This window comes from Xenopus laevis, chromosome 3L (genome assembly GCF_017654675.1).
Source record: "Xenopus laevis strain J_2021 chromosome 3L, Xenopus_laevis_v10.1, whole genome shotgun sequence".
Lineage (NCBI taxonomy): Eukaryota > Metazoa > Chordata > Amphibia > Anura > Pipidae > Xenopus > Xenopus laevis.
The window spans coordinates 148658076-148674423 of NC_054375.1; the positions used below are offsets into that span (position 1 = coordinate 148658076).

The following is a 16348-nucleotide window of genomic DNA, read 5'->3' on the forward strand; positions in this document are numbered from 1 at the left end:
CTTAAAAGAGCCATCCTCTGCTGCTTCTTTAAGAGACCCAATTCCCAGCCTCCACAGTCCTTTGCCTCTCTTGGGAAGATCTGATGTTCCCACTGTAAAGGATAACATTAAATGATCTGAGAAATCTACTGATGATTCCTTCACATCAGAGAAGACCTCCCCTTCCTTTACAAATATCATATCAATACGACTACTTCTATTGGAGCAAAAGTATGTATGTACTGCTTTCCTCCCTCCCCAAGTAGCCACATCAATATAACCCGCCTGCTTAATTATACCTAACAAGAAAGCACCTTCATATTTGTTATATCTCCCAGTTCTATCTCCTGGATTTAAGGTCTGGTTAAAATCACCAGCCCAAATGACTTGGCTAGAAACACACAAGTATTGTTTTATTTCTTCTAACAGATCTTTTCTTTCTATCACTGCATGAGGGGCATAAATATTTATAAGTCTGTAACTTTCTCCTTTTATATTTACATCTAGTAAAATACATCTACCCACTTTAAGCTCTAAAAATCTCTTAACCTTAATGTCTGAGAATCCCTTAAAAAGAATTCCCACCCCCCCTGCTGTTTCCTCTGCTATGGACCAAAATGATGGACCCAACTGCCAGTCCCTTTTTGCATTAAAAATCTCTATCTTATTTGTTAGTCTTGTTTCTTGCAAAAAATAAATGTCATTTTCTTCTTTCTCCAAGTTACTAAACACTTCCCGTCTTTTTTTAACATTTTTAATACTACACACATTTATAGTACTAAATTTAATTATTTGTTCAGGCATCTTGGAGAGTTAGTTGTTCTCACAGGATTGTGTTCTGCATGTCTTTTATACTGGGGTTTCCCCATGCCACCCAACGACTCCCCCTCCACCAGGAGATCCTCCTCATCAATGGACTCCCACTCTTCCTCACTATCTATCCTTCCTTTCCTTTTCTTCCCTTGCTCCTCCACAATTCCTATTTCCACATTTGATGGACCCTCAGATTCTAATACAGAATCTTTCTTTCTTTTGCCCAAACCACTGCTGGGGGGTACCACATTCTTTTTAATTGACCTTTCCTTGACTCTCTTTTTTACCTCCTTTTTGTTCCCTTCATCCCTTTTTTTCTCTTCACCAATCCTTCTCAATTCCTCTTCCTCCTCTGCCAAATCCCCCCATGACTTTCCTGAGGGCAATTCAAATCTGTTTGAAGTTTTGATTTCACTTTCAAAGATCATTTTACCTGCTTTTTTTCCTGCCTTTTTTCCTGCCACCTTCCAGTCATCCCCTCTTCCCTGCACTGATGTAACAGTACTTTCTGCCTTTTGGTTTTCTTTACTTTGACAGGGGGCAACCTCATTGTTCCCTTCCTCCTCCCGCCTTTCTTCTGTTATATCTTCCTGAAATATTTCCTCCTCTATTCTTGGGCAGAGTTTAACAATATTGTGCCAGGCATTAGGACAATCACGGTGTGTATGACCCAGTTCCGCACACAGGTTACACCTCACATTCTCGCAGTCTTTGTTGACATGTCCCTGGGCCCCACACAATGTGCACATCTTTATTGTACAGTCTCCCGCCAAATGTCTCCTTGATCCACACTTATAACATTGACGGGGCTGCCCTGGATAAAAGCAAACACCCCTTTCTCTGCCTATAAAAAATGAATTTGGGAGATGCTGTGTCATGTTGTTTTGCACATTTAGCCTCACTTGAGCCTTCCAACCCACCACCCAAAATCCTTCCTCATTATATACAGGTTTTAAAGGCATCAAAACATTGCATTGTCTCTTTAACCAGACTAACACATCAGCAGGAGGGACAGACTCATTCTTAAAAAAGATTGTTACTGTTTTTACTTCTGGTTTTGAGACTGGACTCGCCCTGAAGCCTTCCCATGCTGAGGATGTCTTTTTATCTTGATATAAATTCCAAAATCTGTCTAAACCTTGGGACAACTTAAAACTTATTTCAAAATCAATATCTGACACATTTACAAAAGCAAAAACATCTGCAGGAGTAAATCCCATTGATTGTTTGATTAAGTTTTTACACACATAGCGGCTACCTGGTGATTTCTCCTTTTCTCCCTCCCATTTGATTTTAACCACATTTCTCCTTTTGAAAGTGAGCCCATCATGAAATGATTCCTCCTGCCTTGCAAAAAATTTTCTTTTCTCCCAGAAAGACCTACTATCCTGTTTACCTTGTTCAGGATCAACTCCATTTTGAGCAAATTGTTGTGTTTTTTCCTCAGGTAAAGCACTAGTTGCTTCATTCTCAGCAGCTTGTGTCTCCCCCTCCCCCTCCACCTCATTTACATTCCCTTCAGAGACTGCACATTCCTTGTTGTTAAACAAAACATTTTCATTCCTTTCCTTTTCGTTTGTTTCAGACAAATTATTTGCACCATTATCATCTGATTCCCCCCCACCTTCATTCAGCACAAAATCCAAATATGAGGATTCAAAGGTCTTTTTTCCTCCACTGGACATTTGTTTAAACCGTTCCTTGTTTTTATACACCTCCTCCCATGGTTTAATCACTAATAACAAAGCCTCCATATTTTCCACCACCTCCTCCAGTTCTTTATTCATTTCTGCCAGTTTCCTGATGCCTTGAGCTCTGAAATGTCCCTTAGCAGATTTAACATTTGAAAGTTCCCTCTCAATGTTTTTTTCCAAAGTATTTCTCCTGTTACTTAACAGTTCCATAGCTCTGAGTGATTCTATGATGTGTGAGGTGTTAACAGTGTGTCCACTACTAGCCACATTAGAAGAGTCATTAGCCAGTGCTCCACTCACCCGTGCCCCAGTCCTGGTCTCCTCTGTGCCATCCAGCGCCCCCTCTGCCACTGCCACAGCAAGCTGGCCACACAGCGCCTCAAGCCTTGCCATATGTTTAGCAGGACTATCCTTCACGCTTGCCTCCCTGCTAGTCACTTCCTCCACAGTGTTTGTCTCAGTGTTGTTGGTGTGACAATGTGCTGGAGCTGCAGTTCTCAGAGTCTCACCTGAAGCCTCACTGCTGCTGCTTGCGGACGCCATCTTGTCCTTTTCCTCAGCACTAGCACCGGAGCTCCCTCCTTCTGTCTGGGCCTCAGATACTTCACTGTCGCCCACCTCTGCGTTACTGAGGGAACACTCCAAAAGGGTACTTGCACCACATCTGCGCACTTCTGAAACACTTTGGGGGCTGCTGGAATCCACTGCTTTCTCCATGGGCATTTCACATGGGGAGCTTGCACCAGGCAAATCCTCCATATTGGCTTTTTGATCAGACACTTCTGCTGACTGTGTTACGTCCATCATTTCTTCACTGTTTGCTTCATTACACACCACATCACATGAAGTTTTCTTGCTTTTGCAAAAGACTTTCTTTATGGTTTCTTTTGGGACTTTTTTCCCAACACCTAAAGTCTTTGTTCCACTTTTAACACGAGATGACATCCTTCTCTCCATTTCCAAGTTGTAGGCAAATAAGAAAGTCCAAAAGAAAGTGTAAACTGCACCCCCAGACCCTTGCTGGGCCTGGGGAAAGCTCTGTAACTCAGGAGCTCCTCACACGCACGTCCTTCCTGATTGGGGATCAGATAGGATCTGTGCATTAAGTTGGATGCAAATTATGCTGGAATACAGGGGGATAACCCACTACATTGTGGGTTGTTCACATTTAAATAACTTTTAGTATGATGTAGAGAGTGATATTCTGATTTGCAATTGGTTTTCATGTTTTATTATTTGTGGTTTTATGTTATCTGGCAGTTCTCCAATTCAGAATTTCAGCAGCTACCTGGTTTGCTATGGTGTAAATTATTCTAGCAAACACCAATTCATTTGAATAAGAGACTGATATATGAATAGGAGCGGGCTGAATAGGAAGATGAATAATAAAAAGTAACAATAACAATAGAAATTGTAGCCTTACAGATCATTTGTATATTAGGTGTCGGGTCAGTGAACCCCATTTGAAAGCTGAATAGAGTCAAACAAAGAAGGCAAATCATTAAAAAACTATAAAAAAAAAAAGAGAGAAAATGAAGACCAATTGAAAAGTTGCTTAGTTGAATTAGCCATGCTAAAAGTTAACTTAAACGTGAACCATCCCTTTAATCTTCCGGAGAGATAAGGATGTGGATAGATGTGAAAAGGAGTGAAATATCAACATGGCAGAATGCAATAAATAAGAATTATTTCCAAAATCCAGTGAAAACCGAGAGAATCTCCCCCTTCTCTCCAGCCCCTGTATCTGCAATCCTGGAGCACCTGTTGTAATCTTACTTCCATCTTGCACAACCCCAGCACCACACCCCCCATGTCCCTGCAAGCATTATATTCCCGACTGCTTTATCTGATGTCCCTCTTTGCAGCTTCGCTTGCACTATGCTGCTGTTACTGCCGCTGCTCCTGCTGCCCCTCGTCCAGGGGGAGGATGAGGGAAGGGTTGCGCTGCAGGAGGAGGTCAATGTACTGCTGTACGGGACTCTGCAACTGGGCCAGGCACTGTCCGACACCTACAGCTCCACCGCTAGCAAGCTCCAAAAGGTGATGAGCCGGCACAACAGGCAGGAGAACAGTCTTCAGATGCTGAGAGAGCAGAGCAGCAGAGCAAAGAGTGAAGAGGAAAGGCTCCGCAGAGAGGTGAACAGACTACAGGTGAGGGAGCTGCATAAACCTCAGGACATAGTCATACTGGGCTGTTTGTGAGAGAATATACAACTCAATTCTCTATAGGAGAACTCATTGGAAGAGGGAGAAGACAGCAACAAGACTAGGAAAGAGAAGTGGTAAAGATATCATAACAGGGGGCAGAAATTAACCGGGAGAGAAGAATAATAATGAGGGAGCAGAGACCCTAAGGGGAGATAAATCAGAGAGACAGAAGAGAGAACTGGAGACATTACTGAAACTACATGTTTCTACATGATATGGGGAGAGAAGTGTGTGAAAGAGATCATTGGTGGGAGAGAAGGGAGACAACACGAGTGTGAAAGTACATTATAGTGAAGACACATGGAACAGAGATATTTTGGGCGGGGAGGATACGTAGAGGAGACAAGGCAAAAACTCCTTAATGAAATTACTGGGAGACTGTGAGCATCAAGTTATGGGTAAAACAGAAGGCACAAGTTCTACTGAGACCAAAGCTGGAATGGTCCTGTGGCGAATGGGCTAGATAGATTGGAGCCAACAATAACCGTTTGCAACGGGGCCTTCAAGGTCTTAGTAGCCTTAGTAGCCATGGGAACTACAGAGGATTTTGTGCAATTTAGACTTTCTTGACTAGGTCATTCTACTAGTTTTCAATGGATAAGCTGCTACATTTGATATCTCTTTTAGCAAGAGGAGCATGAGGTGCAGATGTTCTCCAGAAGGATAGAAAGGGAGCTATGGGAGGTCCGACGAGGATACAGAGAGCTCCAGAAGAAGGTGCAGCACCTGGAAGAGGAAGAGAGCAAGACAAAGGCCGAAGGGGCTGCAACACTGAAGGTATGAAGGAGGTTAGACCAAAGAGTTCAGCAGGACAAGCCAACAGAACACACTGCTGCCTTAGGGTGAAGACACACAGAGTTACTAGTAGCAACTACTTGTCACGGCTGCAAAACACCAGAAATTACCCTGCCATAGACAATGCTGAGAATTGCCTCTGCTAAAATACACAGTGTCTTAGTAAAGCCAATCACTTTCGTCTATTTTCTAGCCATGACAAGTAGCTGCTACTAGTAGCTCTGTGTGTCTTCACCCTTAGGTCCCAACAATCCACAGAGATCTGACTGATGTGCCTTATACTGATAAACTTTTCAACAATCCCAAATACACACTGATATACACTCCAACCGTAGGCACAAAATGAACCCCCTTAGCATTTTATACACATAGAACTTCTACCTACCCACTCAGCAGTGCAAGCAAGCGCCATGCCCTTAGTGAGCACAAGTTTTGGGTTGCAAAGGAGAACTATAAGTTACACCTATGTCGTGCGAGAGGCATGGATGGGTACAGCCACCTACCGCCCTTTACTTAGCAGGCACCACTTGTTCACTTTCCAGCTCCACCAGAATGGGTGCAAAAATGTGCATTTGATTATTAGATGCTAGAAAAAAGGGGTGCAATGTGGACGAAAAACACTGTGTTTGGGTCTGTTTGTATTTTTCATGCAGTATAGTAATAGTAATAGTAAAACCCAATATCCCAATAGTGCATGGTGAGGGAATACAGGGATATGGGAGATAGCTCATAGTACAAGTTGATCCAGGGACTGGTCCCATTGCATCTTGGAGTCAGGAAGGAAATTTCCCCCCTCTGAGACAAATTGGAGAGGCTTCAGCTGGGGTTTTTTCGCCTTCCTCTGGATTAACTGGCAGTTAGGCAGGTTATATAGACTTAAGGTTGAACTTGATGGACATTTGTGACTGTTCCTTTATTTTTCTATGCACAGACAAAGACTGAACGCCAGAACCTCATTCTTCAGGTGGTGATGGAAGTGGTGACCCAGCAGCAGGCACAAATGGCCAAGCAAAGGCAGCAGCTTCACCACATTCTCAGAAAGGTACTAAACTCTCAGCTACTGTTCTGTATAAATGCACAGATATCAGCCACACAGCTGACAATTAACAGCCTCATATGGTTCTGCTTCTACCCCAGGTCTCCTCTGTACATTGACGCTGACCCTCTCCATCTAAGCCTGATTTGCTCCAGAATCCAAGCAATTACTGTGGGCAGTGTGTATGAAGATTTACCTACAGTGCACGCACCAAAAATGAGATTAACCTCCATGTTACTCTTTTTCATACCCTGCAACGGTGGTCTTCAAACTTTACGGGGTCACAGAGAGCTACTGTAGACTGCAGGGGTACCCAACATTGGACTCTGACCCATAGGTTAATAATGACTGCCCTAGATATTCCTGAAACAATGGCTAAAGTTGGGCACATCAATGTTTTCCAATATCTGTAACCTTATTATGAACTAAGAGGGGCCCAAACTTGATAATGGACATCAAGGAGATAATGGAAGCTTCCATAAAACACAGAATAAAATAAGCATGTCAATAATCCAGGGATCGGTTCCTGGTTTACTCATTTGAGAGCAGGGCACTTCATGAAGTCTTGGAATTTTCAAGGCCAAGTAATGACTCAACAAGATTTAACTTTCACTTTCATTAAAAAATATAAACAACTCTTGGCCTAAGCACGAGAGAATGACAAGTCTGGATATGGAGAGTAAATACATTCCCTGATACCATGTATGTAGAAGTTTATTATCTAGGTGTGACTTTCACATGATAAGTATAAGAAGTAGGACAAGGTGGGTGGATAAACCTAGCGCTAATGCTCTAACTGGCTACACGCTGGTTTAATCTTGGGACCATTCTGATAGTCTATTGGTTGCTCTTGTTTAGGGAGCATCGTATGGTTTACACTGGCTAAATAAACTTGATATGGTCTGGAAACCCCCCCCCCCAGATGGGTGTAATGGGACAGTCCGCATGGATGCAATACTCACCGATAAGAAGTGTGAGGTATGAACACCTCTCGAGTTGGAAACTCCAGCACCTCCTTAGTAGGTCGCACACGTGGGTCTGGATAGGGCTTCACATGACGAAGCTCGGGGGTCAAACAGAACTGGGGATTCTCTGGGGCTGGGGACACATCAATCTTCAGTTGAGCTAATTGGATAAGAAATGAGAGAGTCATCAGTTTCCATGACAATTCCTGAAGTCATTCAGGCGTGCAAGTCTGGAAGTGCTGGTGGACACAGGCTGGGCTCTACACCTCCCACTTGGTTTTTTTAACTCGTATGAAGTTCAGAGTACAACCAGAGTCATGGGCACATATGTTCTTAGGTTTCAAAAAGACATATGTCCATCATGTTCAACCCTTCCAAAATGCTCTACAAGTTGATCCAAAAGAAGGCCAAAAACACTTGCCAACAGGCTCTGCGACGGTTCAAAATGGCGGCTTTTGTGTTACTACGCACAGAGCTCCAGCACTGTGTAGAAAATCAAAACTCCAATCAAATGGGGAAAAAGATCCGGAATGTAGCGTGCACCTTGTTCAGCTGTTTTTAAACTAAGGGCTTTAGCTGTCGGTGGATTGATAGGAACTGCAAGGAGAGACACATATTGGACATCCTAAAATTGTTCAACAAAATAATTTACCCTTTGTATAGTTTAGGGAAGTTGTACTTCCTCTTCTAGATAGAAAATGAAAATCTGACATGGGGCACCAGATTTGTGCCCAAGCTTTTTACTAGAAGAGACAGTTTTACTAAGCAACCCACTGACATCAGAGCTTCTGGGAGTTTTCGTTAACCATATTCTTTGCTGGGGCGGTCAGCTGGGGAAAGTGTTCTCCAAATTGTTTCTCTACAATAGAAGCCAGTTTGGAGAAACCCTACATTGCTGCCCATGTCACAGACTGAAATGAAACGAGCCTGGAAAGCTTGCTTGACAGGATTTACAGCTTTGATATTCAATGTGTATGTTAGAATTATTTACTTTCCTCCCAAAGTGCATCGTTTGGTAATAAAATACATAGCATGCTCCTAAACCAGAGACTGGTAGCCTTCTCCATATTTGTGGCAGTGAATGAAAGAAACACAGGTGCTGACATTACACCCACCATGGGAAAATGAATCTTATTCACATTAAGCATTTATATAATCATTCTCCCTACTTTCTGCACTTGGGCTGCTCCCTTCTCACTGTTCAAGCAGGCAACAGAGCCTGGCCCTGATGTAGGTTTCATGGACTGTGACTTTAAGGACAAAGAAGTGTGAAAGTAAGTAATGGCTAAGTGTCAGCACAGACTGGCATTTTTTCTGAGGTCTATTCACTTACCTGTACATAATAGAGGGACATATGCTTTTTCTGCTGCTGGCTGGTGTAAATATGACCTTTAAAGGAAAGCTATACCCCTCAAACAATGTAGGTCTCTATAAAAAGATATTGCACAAAACAGCTCATGTGTAATACCCTGCTTCATGTAAATAAACCATTTTCATAATAATATACTTTTTTAGTAGTATGTGCCATTGGGTAATCCTAAATAAAAAAATTGGCATTTTAAAAAATAAGGACCCCCCTGGGATCGTATGATTCACGGTGCACACAAACATACCAAACAAACTATACTTGTTAGGTCAAATGAGCCAATTAACAGACAGAGTTCTGTCTTTTGCTTCCACACTTCTTTTCAGGTGATCTCTGAGGCAGCACACAGACCATCACTAATTGGTGGTTCAAGGCTGATATGATTCTTTAATATGCCACTTAATATCATATAAATCATCTGTTGGTCAAGTATTCATTTTGGGGGTATAGTTTTCCTTTAAGGGGGCCATACATGGGCAGATCTGCTCGTTTGGAGCGATCTTGCACTGATATGCCCACCTTGCGTCGGAAATATCGGGCTGATCCAATCGTGGGCCCTAGGGCCCACAAGGTCAGGAATGCTGGGGGTGGGATTGAGGACTGCATCAACAAATCAATGAGAATTTTAAGCCAGATATTGGTCGGTGAAGCCCATCGTAGGGCGCCATACACTGGCCAATTAGCTGCTGACTTTTTCTGTTGACAGCTTTTATCGGCCAATACATGGCCACCATTAACCACTATGTAAATACAATTTAACCGCATGTGCAGCATGACTGCCTTCTGTAGCTGAGGGAAAGGAATGGCTCATGTGGATGTACACAGTGGGTTAACAGATAAACCGCGGGGTCAGTGCAATGATATTTTACAGGTTACTTCTCCTTTAACAGACATGCATTATTGATGGAAAAGAGACATGTGTGTGCTTGAATCCATATATGTCAGACATATTTTATATAGTGAACTTATTGCACAAGGCTAAAGTTTCAGCTTGTCAATAGCAGCAATGATCCAGGACTTCAAACTTGTCACAGGGGGTCACCATCTTGGAAAGTGTCTGTGACACTCACATGCTCAGTGGGCTCTGATTGGCTGTTGAGAAGCTAAACTTAGGGCTCGTCACTAATTATCCAGCAGAAAATGAGCTTCCCTGGCTGTAATATAAGCTGATGCTACAGGTTTGCTGATTATTCAATTCTGATGCTAATTGCACTGGTTTCTGTGCTGCCATGTAGTAATTATCTGTATTAATTACTAATCAGCTTTATATTGTGACATTTCTATTCTATGTGTACTGTATATTGTGAGTGGGTCCCTAAGCTCAGTAAGTGACAGCAGCACAGAGCATGTGCAGTGAACCAGCAGAAAAGAAGATGGGGAGCTACTGGGGCATCTTTGGAGACACAGATCTTTACTGCTAAAGGGCTGTAGTTGCCTTGGGCTGGTACAGAAGCCCAAAACATAATGTACAACATTTATAGCTACTTCTTTATTTGGACTTTAGTTCTCCTTTAAATGCAACAGGGCAAAGTGTTACAAGGTCGATAAACAGTGACTCGCTCCAGCAAAGGGGCAGTGCCATGACCATGCCATTTATATCTTCTCTCATTGCTCCAGTTACACCATGTGATGCATTTATAAAAAATGATGGGGTTAAGAGGGCTTACCCTTTGTCAGGGCTGGAATTTTAGTACGTTTTTATGACCCGGACCCAACCGCTTCAGATGATGTAACTGAACATAAGGGTCCGAAGGCTCAGGCCTTGTTTTAGGCAGAAGGCATTACTCTGCTTACAGTCTGGTCTAACCCCACACAGGTGGCTCACTCAGGTGTCAGGGATGGGTACTAAGCTTAGCTTCTCCGCAGCAGCCCAGAGCCCACTGAGCATGTGCAGTGCCACTGACACATAAAATATGCCTAACAAGATCAGAAGATTGCGAGCTACTGGTAACAGCTCTGTATCATTACTGTTATAGGGCTGCTGAACCTCTGGGCTGGTACAGTAAGTTTTGAATATAAAATACAGCATCTCTACCCATGGTCATGTTAAGACTTTAGTTCTCCTTAAAGGGCATGTAAAGGCAAAAAAAATAAAATCCCCTTTTTACTTTCTTCAATGAAAAAGAAACCTATCTCCAATATACTTTAATTAACAATGTGTACCATTTTTATAAGAAACCTTACTGTATGCAGTGAAATTCTCCCTTCCTTTACTAGGAATTGTCAGATGGTCCCTAACTGCTGAGCAGGGAAACAATCATACTTATGATCAGCAGGGGGAGCCCCCGCCTTACTTCCCAGCCATGCAAAACTCAAGCAGCTTTGTTTGTTTCCCTGTAGAGCAGTCGGCGACTGTGTAGAGATTTGTATTGGATTTTATTTTTGCGTTTACATCCCCTTTACTGTTTCCAACTCCAGGGACAAAGATCATGGAGCCAGATTTAAACAGATAAACTGGGATTCTATTTGGGGGATTTTTTTGCTGAAGCTAGTGGTTCTGCAGAGTTGGAGAAACTTTATATGAAACAATACAAAAACTATAAAATCCACATTAGATTACATGACAACACGGGAGCCAGTGCAGTCTGTATATTCTGATTATTAATCAGTCTTGCTGTATCGGCTTCTGGCAGATATTATTTGACTTGTGATGTTTTGATAATTTATGACGATCCCTAAGCAGCCCAGACCACACTGAGCATGTGCACAGTCTTGGTCTTGCAAAGATGTATAACAAAGTTACAAGATGGTGACCCCCTGTGGCCAACTTTGAAAGCATAAATCATTTGTTTGATTAGGCTTGTGGTGCAGTAAGTTCATGTTTATATTTATTATACAAAATACAGCATTTCTAGCCTTATCCTATTTTAGACTTTACTTCCCCTTTAATGTTGGGCATGTGCTGACTGTGGATAATGGGTAACTCTGCCAGGTAGGCATCTATATCACGTGTATCAACTACGTACTAGTAGTGAGGCCTTAGCAGCAGATTAGTGTCTCTGCTGATGTCTCTGTTTATTCCTAAACTTTATTGTGTACAGTACAATGGGCCTGTGCCCCAAGCTGAGCTCCACCATCATCAGAAACACAGAGCTGCTGGCATCCAGCCCCCGCCACTGGAAAATGTGGATTATAACGACCCCCAAGGGAGAGAAGTGCAACTGCTGAACCAGCGCTCCTTTAAGCCTCGGGGTGTGGATTTATTGGCTATAGCCCCAGTCTTACTGATAAAGTCATGGGAAAAAGTCCTTTACTTAAACCGGGAAGGGTACTCTTAAAGGTACAGTAACTGTTTTCTGGAAGCTATAGAAAACAATAGTCAATAGATGAGAACAAGAGGGCTGAAATGGGTATCCATATCAAGCATATTTCCCTTTAGTACTTCCTGTTGGTGACCTGAATCTAGCCCCCCATTTTGTCCCAGAAAAAGGGTTATGCTGGCAATTAGTAACTTATACGTCATATTGCAGTAGTCGGGATACTCGGTGGGTAACAGTTAGTATCTAGTACTCTCTCTAGTACTCTCTAGTAACACAGTACTGAGCAATTTGCCGGAATACCTGTTACTGGGCGCAGTCGGCGCAGAGCTGTAGACGGTCTCCTCATATCTGCCAGGAATTTGTAGAGATCTTCATCACTCAGCCGGTCCCCTTCCTGCAAGAGAGCAACTGTCAGCAACAGCCTGTCTGATACCCAAAGCACAAATAAGTACCTGTCCGTGTTATGTCCGGGGCAGGATTCATGTGTCTACTCCCTGATACGTCTCATCCTCATGTCACCCACCTGTTTAAAGAAGTTGGTGACGGTAAGTGTCGCTGGGCGAAAGGTGTTAAGTCCACACGTCTCATCTCCAACACTCAGTCGCTCAAATGCTTTCCTCTTCCGCTCATTCCAGGTTCCCTTTCGTTCTGATACACAGAGAGATCCATAAGGTACTGGCTCATAACTCCCTGTCACCCACCTCCCATAGTTCCCTCCTGTCACTGTATCACCCTGCAGTGGGAGGGACAGACTCATGTCCCATTGTTCCCTCCTGTCTGTGTCACTGTATCACCCTGCAGTGGGAGGGACAGACTCATGTCCCATAGTTCCCTCCTGTCTGTGTCACTGTATCACCCTGCAGTGGGAGGGACAGACTCATGTCCCATAGTTCCCTCCTGTCTGTGTCACTGTATCACCCTGCAGTGGGAGGGACAGACTCATGTCCCATAGTTCCCTCCTGTCTGTGTCACTGTATCACCCTGCAGTGGGAGGGACAGACTCATGTCCCATAGTTCCCTCCTGTCTGTGTCACTGTATCACCCTGCAGTGGGAGGGACAGACTCATGTCCCATAGTTCCCTCCTGTCTGTGTCACTGTATCACCCTGCAGTGGGAGGGACAGACTCATGTCCCATAGTTCCCTCCTGTCTGTGTCACTGTATCACCCTGCAGTGGGAGGGACAGACTCATGTCCCATAGTTCCCTCCTGTCTGTGTCACTGTATCACCCTGCAGTGGGAGGGACAGACTCATGTCCCATAGTTCCCTCCTGTCTGTGTCACTGTATCACCCTGCAGTGGGAGGGACAGACTCATGTCCTATAGTTCCCTCCTGTCTGTGTCACTGTATCACCCTGCAGTGGGAGGGACAGACTCATGTCCCATAGTTCCCTCCTGTCTGTGTCACTGTATCACCCTGCAGTGGGAGGGACAGACTCATGTCCCATAGTTCCCTCCTGTCTGTGTCACTGTATCACCCTGCAGTGGGAGGGACAGACTCATGTCCTATAGTTCCCTCCTGTCTGTGTCACTGTATCACCCTGCAGTGGGAGGGACAGACTCATGTCCCATAGTTCCCTGTCCTTCCCATATGATACCTACAACAGCTCACTCCCTCCCCTCTACCTCCATCACCCCATTCTTCCTTCCTATCACCCTCTGCTCTTTCCTCCTCTTTTCTTGGGACAGTTACCACTGTCGGAGTCAGAATCTCGCTCAGTGGCCCCCACGCTGCTGACGATGTTCATGAGGTGTATGGCCGTCCAGGCAAAGGGCATGCGATACCGACCAAGCCGCGAGCAGAACTGTTCGGCCTGGCCTCTCAGCTTGTCCACCTTCTCCTTGTTCTGGAGACACAAAATATTAACAGTGGCCATTAGAGTGTTCTCCTGTTCTTCCTACATCCCCTCAATTTTCCATTATTCTAAATAAAGGAAGGGACAGGTACCAGTACTTCCCAATGGAGCATCTTCTTCCTAGGGGAAACGTCAATAGAGGGGACATTATTATCTCTGTAAAGTCTACAAATTGACCACTGCATCCAGCTTTATGGTGGTTGTGACCTGAGCCTGCTGAACTGCACACAGGCAAGATGGAAGGGTCTTTACAGGCAGCAGAATTCTCCAGTGCAGGGACCAGTAGGAATGTGGCATTCGTTTTCCGGGGATTTCAGTTTATTGCTATACATATATACATACTGAGAATTCCGTCAGCTGATTTATGTGCATTTATGGAAGACAGGATAAGGAGATCACTCATAAACCTTCGTCCCTTACCATTAAAGGGGAACCGTTTAGCTATAAAAACGTATTTACACGGAAATGCGGATTGAATAAATCTAGTTTAAAGGGACAGATTTTGTGTCTGGCTTTATAAGTACAAGCATTTATTTTTTTCTTTTGCTGGAAATAAATGAAGCTTAGGATCCACCCACAGAATCCGGTGCACTCTGTACCCAACTCCTGCCACAGCCTAATATGTGAAACATATTTATAGAACATACAGTATATTTTAGCAAGCAGTCTTTCCCTTAAAATCTACATGGCTACTATTCTTCATACAGGGATGGATTTCGGGTAAGGTGAGGGAGTTTGCCCTAAGTGGGTTGAGGTATATTGATATTATTATAATATTATTAATAATGATATAATATACTATAGAAACTTATACTGGGTCCATGACGATACCTACCTTGATGCCATCGCTCTCCTTCAGCACCATATACGGCTCACAGCACTCTCCTATATCTCCCTGCTGCAGCACCTTCTCCAGCTGTAACACAGAGCAGGTCAGTCTTACCCACAGGGCTGGGCATCATGTACATACAGCAGGGTATCTGGGCATCACTTGGATGGTATCTAGGTATCACACATACCTACAGGTGGGTTTATGTGCATTACACACACATACAGTTGGGCATCTGGACATCACACACTTATAGGTGGGTATTTGGGTATAATACACTTAAAGCCAGGTAGCTGGGCATTACACACATACAGCTAGGTATCTGGGCATCACATGAACAGCTATACGGATATTACACATACATACAGCTGGGTATCTGGTATCTCACACACATACAGCTGAGTATCTGGGCATCACCTGGTTGGGTATCTAGGTATCACACACCTACAGGTGGGTATATGGGCATTATACACACATACAGCTGGGTGTCTGGGAATCACTCATAAAGAGCTGGGTATCTGAGCATCACATACATACAGCTGAGTATCTGGGCAGGAATCTGGGCATCACACTCCTACAAGTGGGTATATGGGCATTATACACACACACACATACAGCTGGGTGTCTGGGAATCACTCATAAAGAGCTGGGTATCTGGGCATCACATACATACAGCTGGGTGTCTGGGCATCACTCATAAAGAGCTGGGTTTCTGGGCATCACACACATACAGCTGGGTATATGGGCATTACCTACATACAGGTGGGTATATGGGTATCACAAACACACACACACATACAGGCGGTATCTGGGTGTTACACACATAGAGCTGGGTAGCTGGACATCACACACATACAACTGGGTATCTGGCCACCACATGGATGGGTCTCTGGGCATCATGTGGATGGGTTTCATGTGGATGGGTATCTGGGCATCACGTGGATGGGTATCTGGGCATCATGTGGATGGGTATCTGGGCATCACGTGGATGGGTATCTAGGCATCATGTGGAGGGGTATCTTGGCATTATGTGAATGGGTATCTGGGTATCAATTTGATAAGTATGTAGGTATCACACACCTATGGGTGGGCATGTGAGCATTACACACATACAGCTGGGTGTTTGGGCATCACTTATAAAAAGCTGGGAATCACATACAGATGGGTATTACATACATGCAGGTAGGCATTTGGGTATCACACGCACAAGCTATACCTGGTATTACACACAAAGACATGAAGCTAGGCATTACACACATACAGCTGGGAATCTGGGCATCACCTATATGGGTATCTGGGTATCACACACACACATACAGGTGGGTATCTAGGCATTACACATATACAGCTGGGCATCACACACATACTATTAATGTACGGTACAATTGTACATAACTGTATGTCCAAACAGAACCACATAAATAAAGCTATGCATACACACACACACACAGCTGGGTTTAAGGCCCAGCATTGAGTATAACACACCCAGCAGGGAATCATATATCTAAGAATGGCACATAACTGGGTATCATGCACATAACAGGGTATA

The 16348-nt window shown here is 43.9% G+C and overlaps 2 protein-coding genes across 8 annotated transcripts in view; one reads left to right on the top strand and one right to left on the bottom strand.

The window, feature by feature from the left end:
• Positions 1 to 16348, bottom strand: part of LOC108705243 (dedicator of cytokinesis protein 6) — a 75846-nt gene that overhangs the window by 41276 nt on the left and 18222 nt on the right. For all 6 annotated transcript variants that reach the window (XM_018242041.2, XM_018242043.2, XM_041587255.1 and 3 more), the window contains exons 10-14: positions 14806 to 14886; positions 13808 to 13961; positions 12640 to 12764; positions 12417 to 12510; positions 7488 to 7650 (exon numbers count right to left, since the gene is read on the bottom strand). In XM_018242041.2, the coding sequence (XP_018097530.1) occupies positions 7488 to 7650; positions 12417 to 12510; positions 12640 to 12764; positions 13808 to 13961; positions 14806 to 14886 (617 nt within the window). The remainder of the gene's footprint in view (positions 1 to 7487; positions 7651 to 12416; positions 12511 to 12639; positions 12765 to 13807; positions 13962 to 14805; positions 14887 to 16348) is intronic.
• On the top strand, positions 4333 to 7036 carry LOC108705245 (golgin subfamily A member 6-like protein 22). Of its 2 annotated transcripts, none has more exons than XM_041587256.1 (4): positions 4333 to 4637; positions 5322 to 5471; positions 6421 to 6531; positions 6600 to 7036. In XM_041587256.1, the coding sequence occupies exons 1-4, from the start codon at positions 4365 to 4367 to the stop codon at positions 6642 to 6644; spliced, it is 579 nt and encodes a 192-aa protein (XP_041443190.1). In that variant the 5' UTR covers positions 4333 to 4364; the 3' UTR covers positions 6645 to 7036. The 2 variants fall into 2 exon arrangements, with proteins under 2 accessions (XP_041443190.1, XP_018097540.1); XM_018242051.2 differs by having other exon boundaries at positions 4334 to 4637; positions 6627 to 7036.

What these genes read in the sequence shown, in the direction of transcription:
- LOC108705245 (XM_041587256.1), top strand. Translation starts at nt 4,365, where the DNA reads ATGCTGCTGTTACTGCCGCTGCTCCTGCTGCCCCTCGTCCAGGGGGAG. An exon ending in GAGAGGTGAACAGACTACAG is followed by an intron (nt 4,638 to 5,321) that starts GTGAGGGAGCTG and finishes TATCTCTTTTAG; the next exon opens with CAAGAGGAGCATGAGGTGCA. An exon ending in TTCACCACATTCTCAGAAAG is followed by an intron (nt 6,532 to 6,599) that starts GTACTAAACTCT and finishes GACAATTAACAG; the next exon opens with CCTCATATGGTTCTGCTTCT.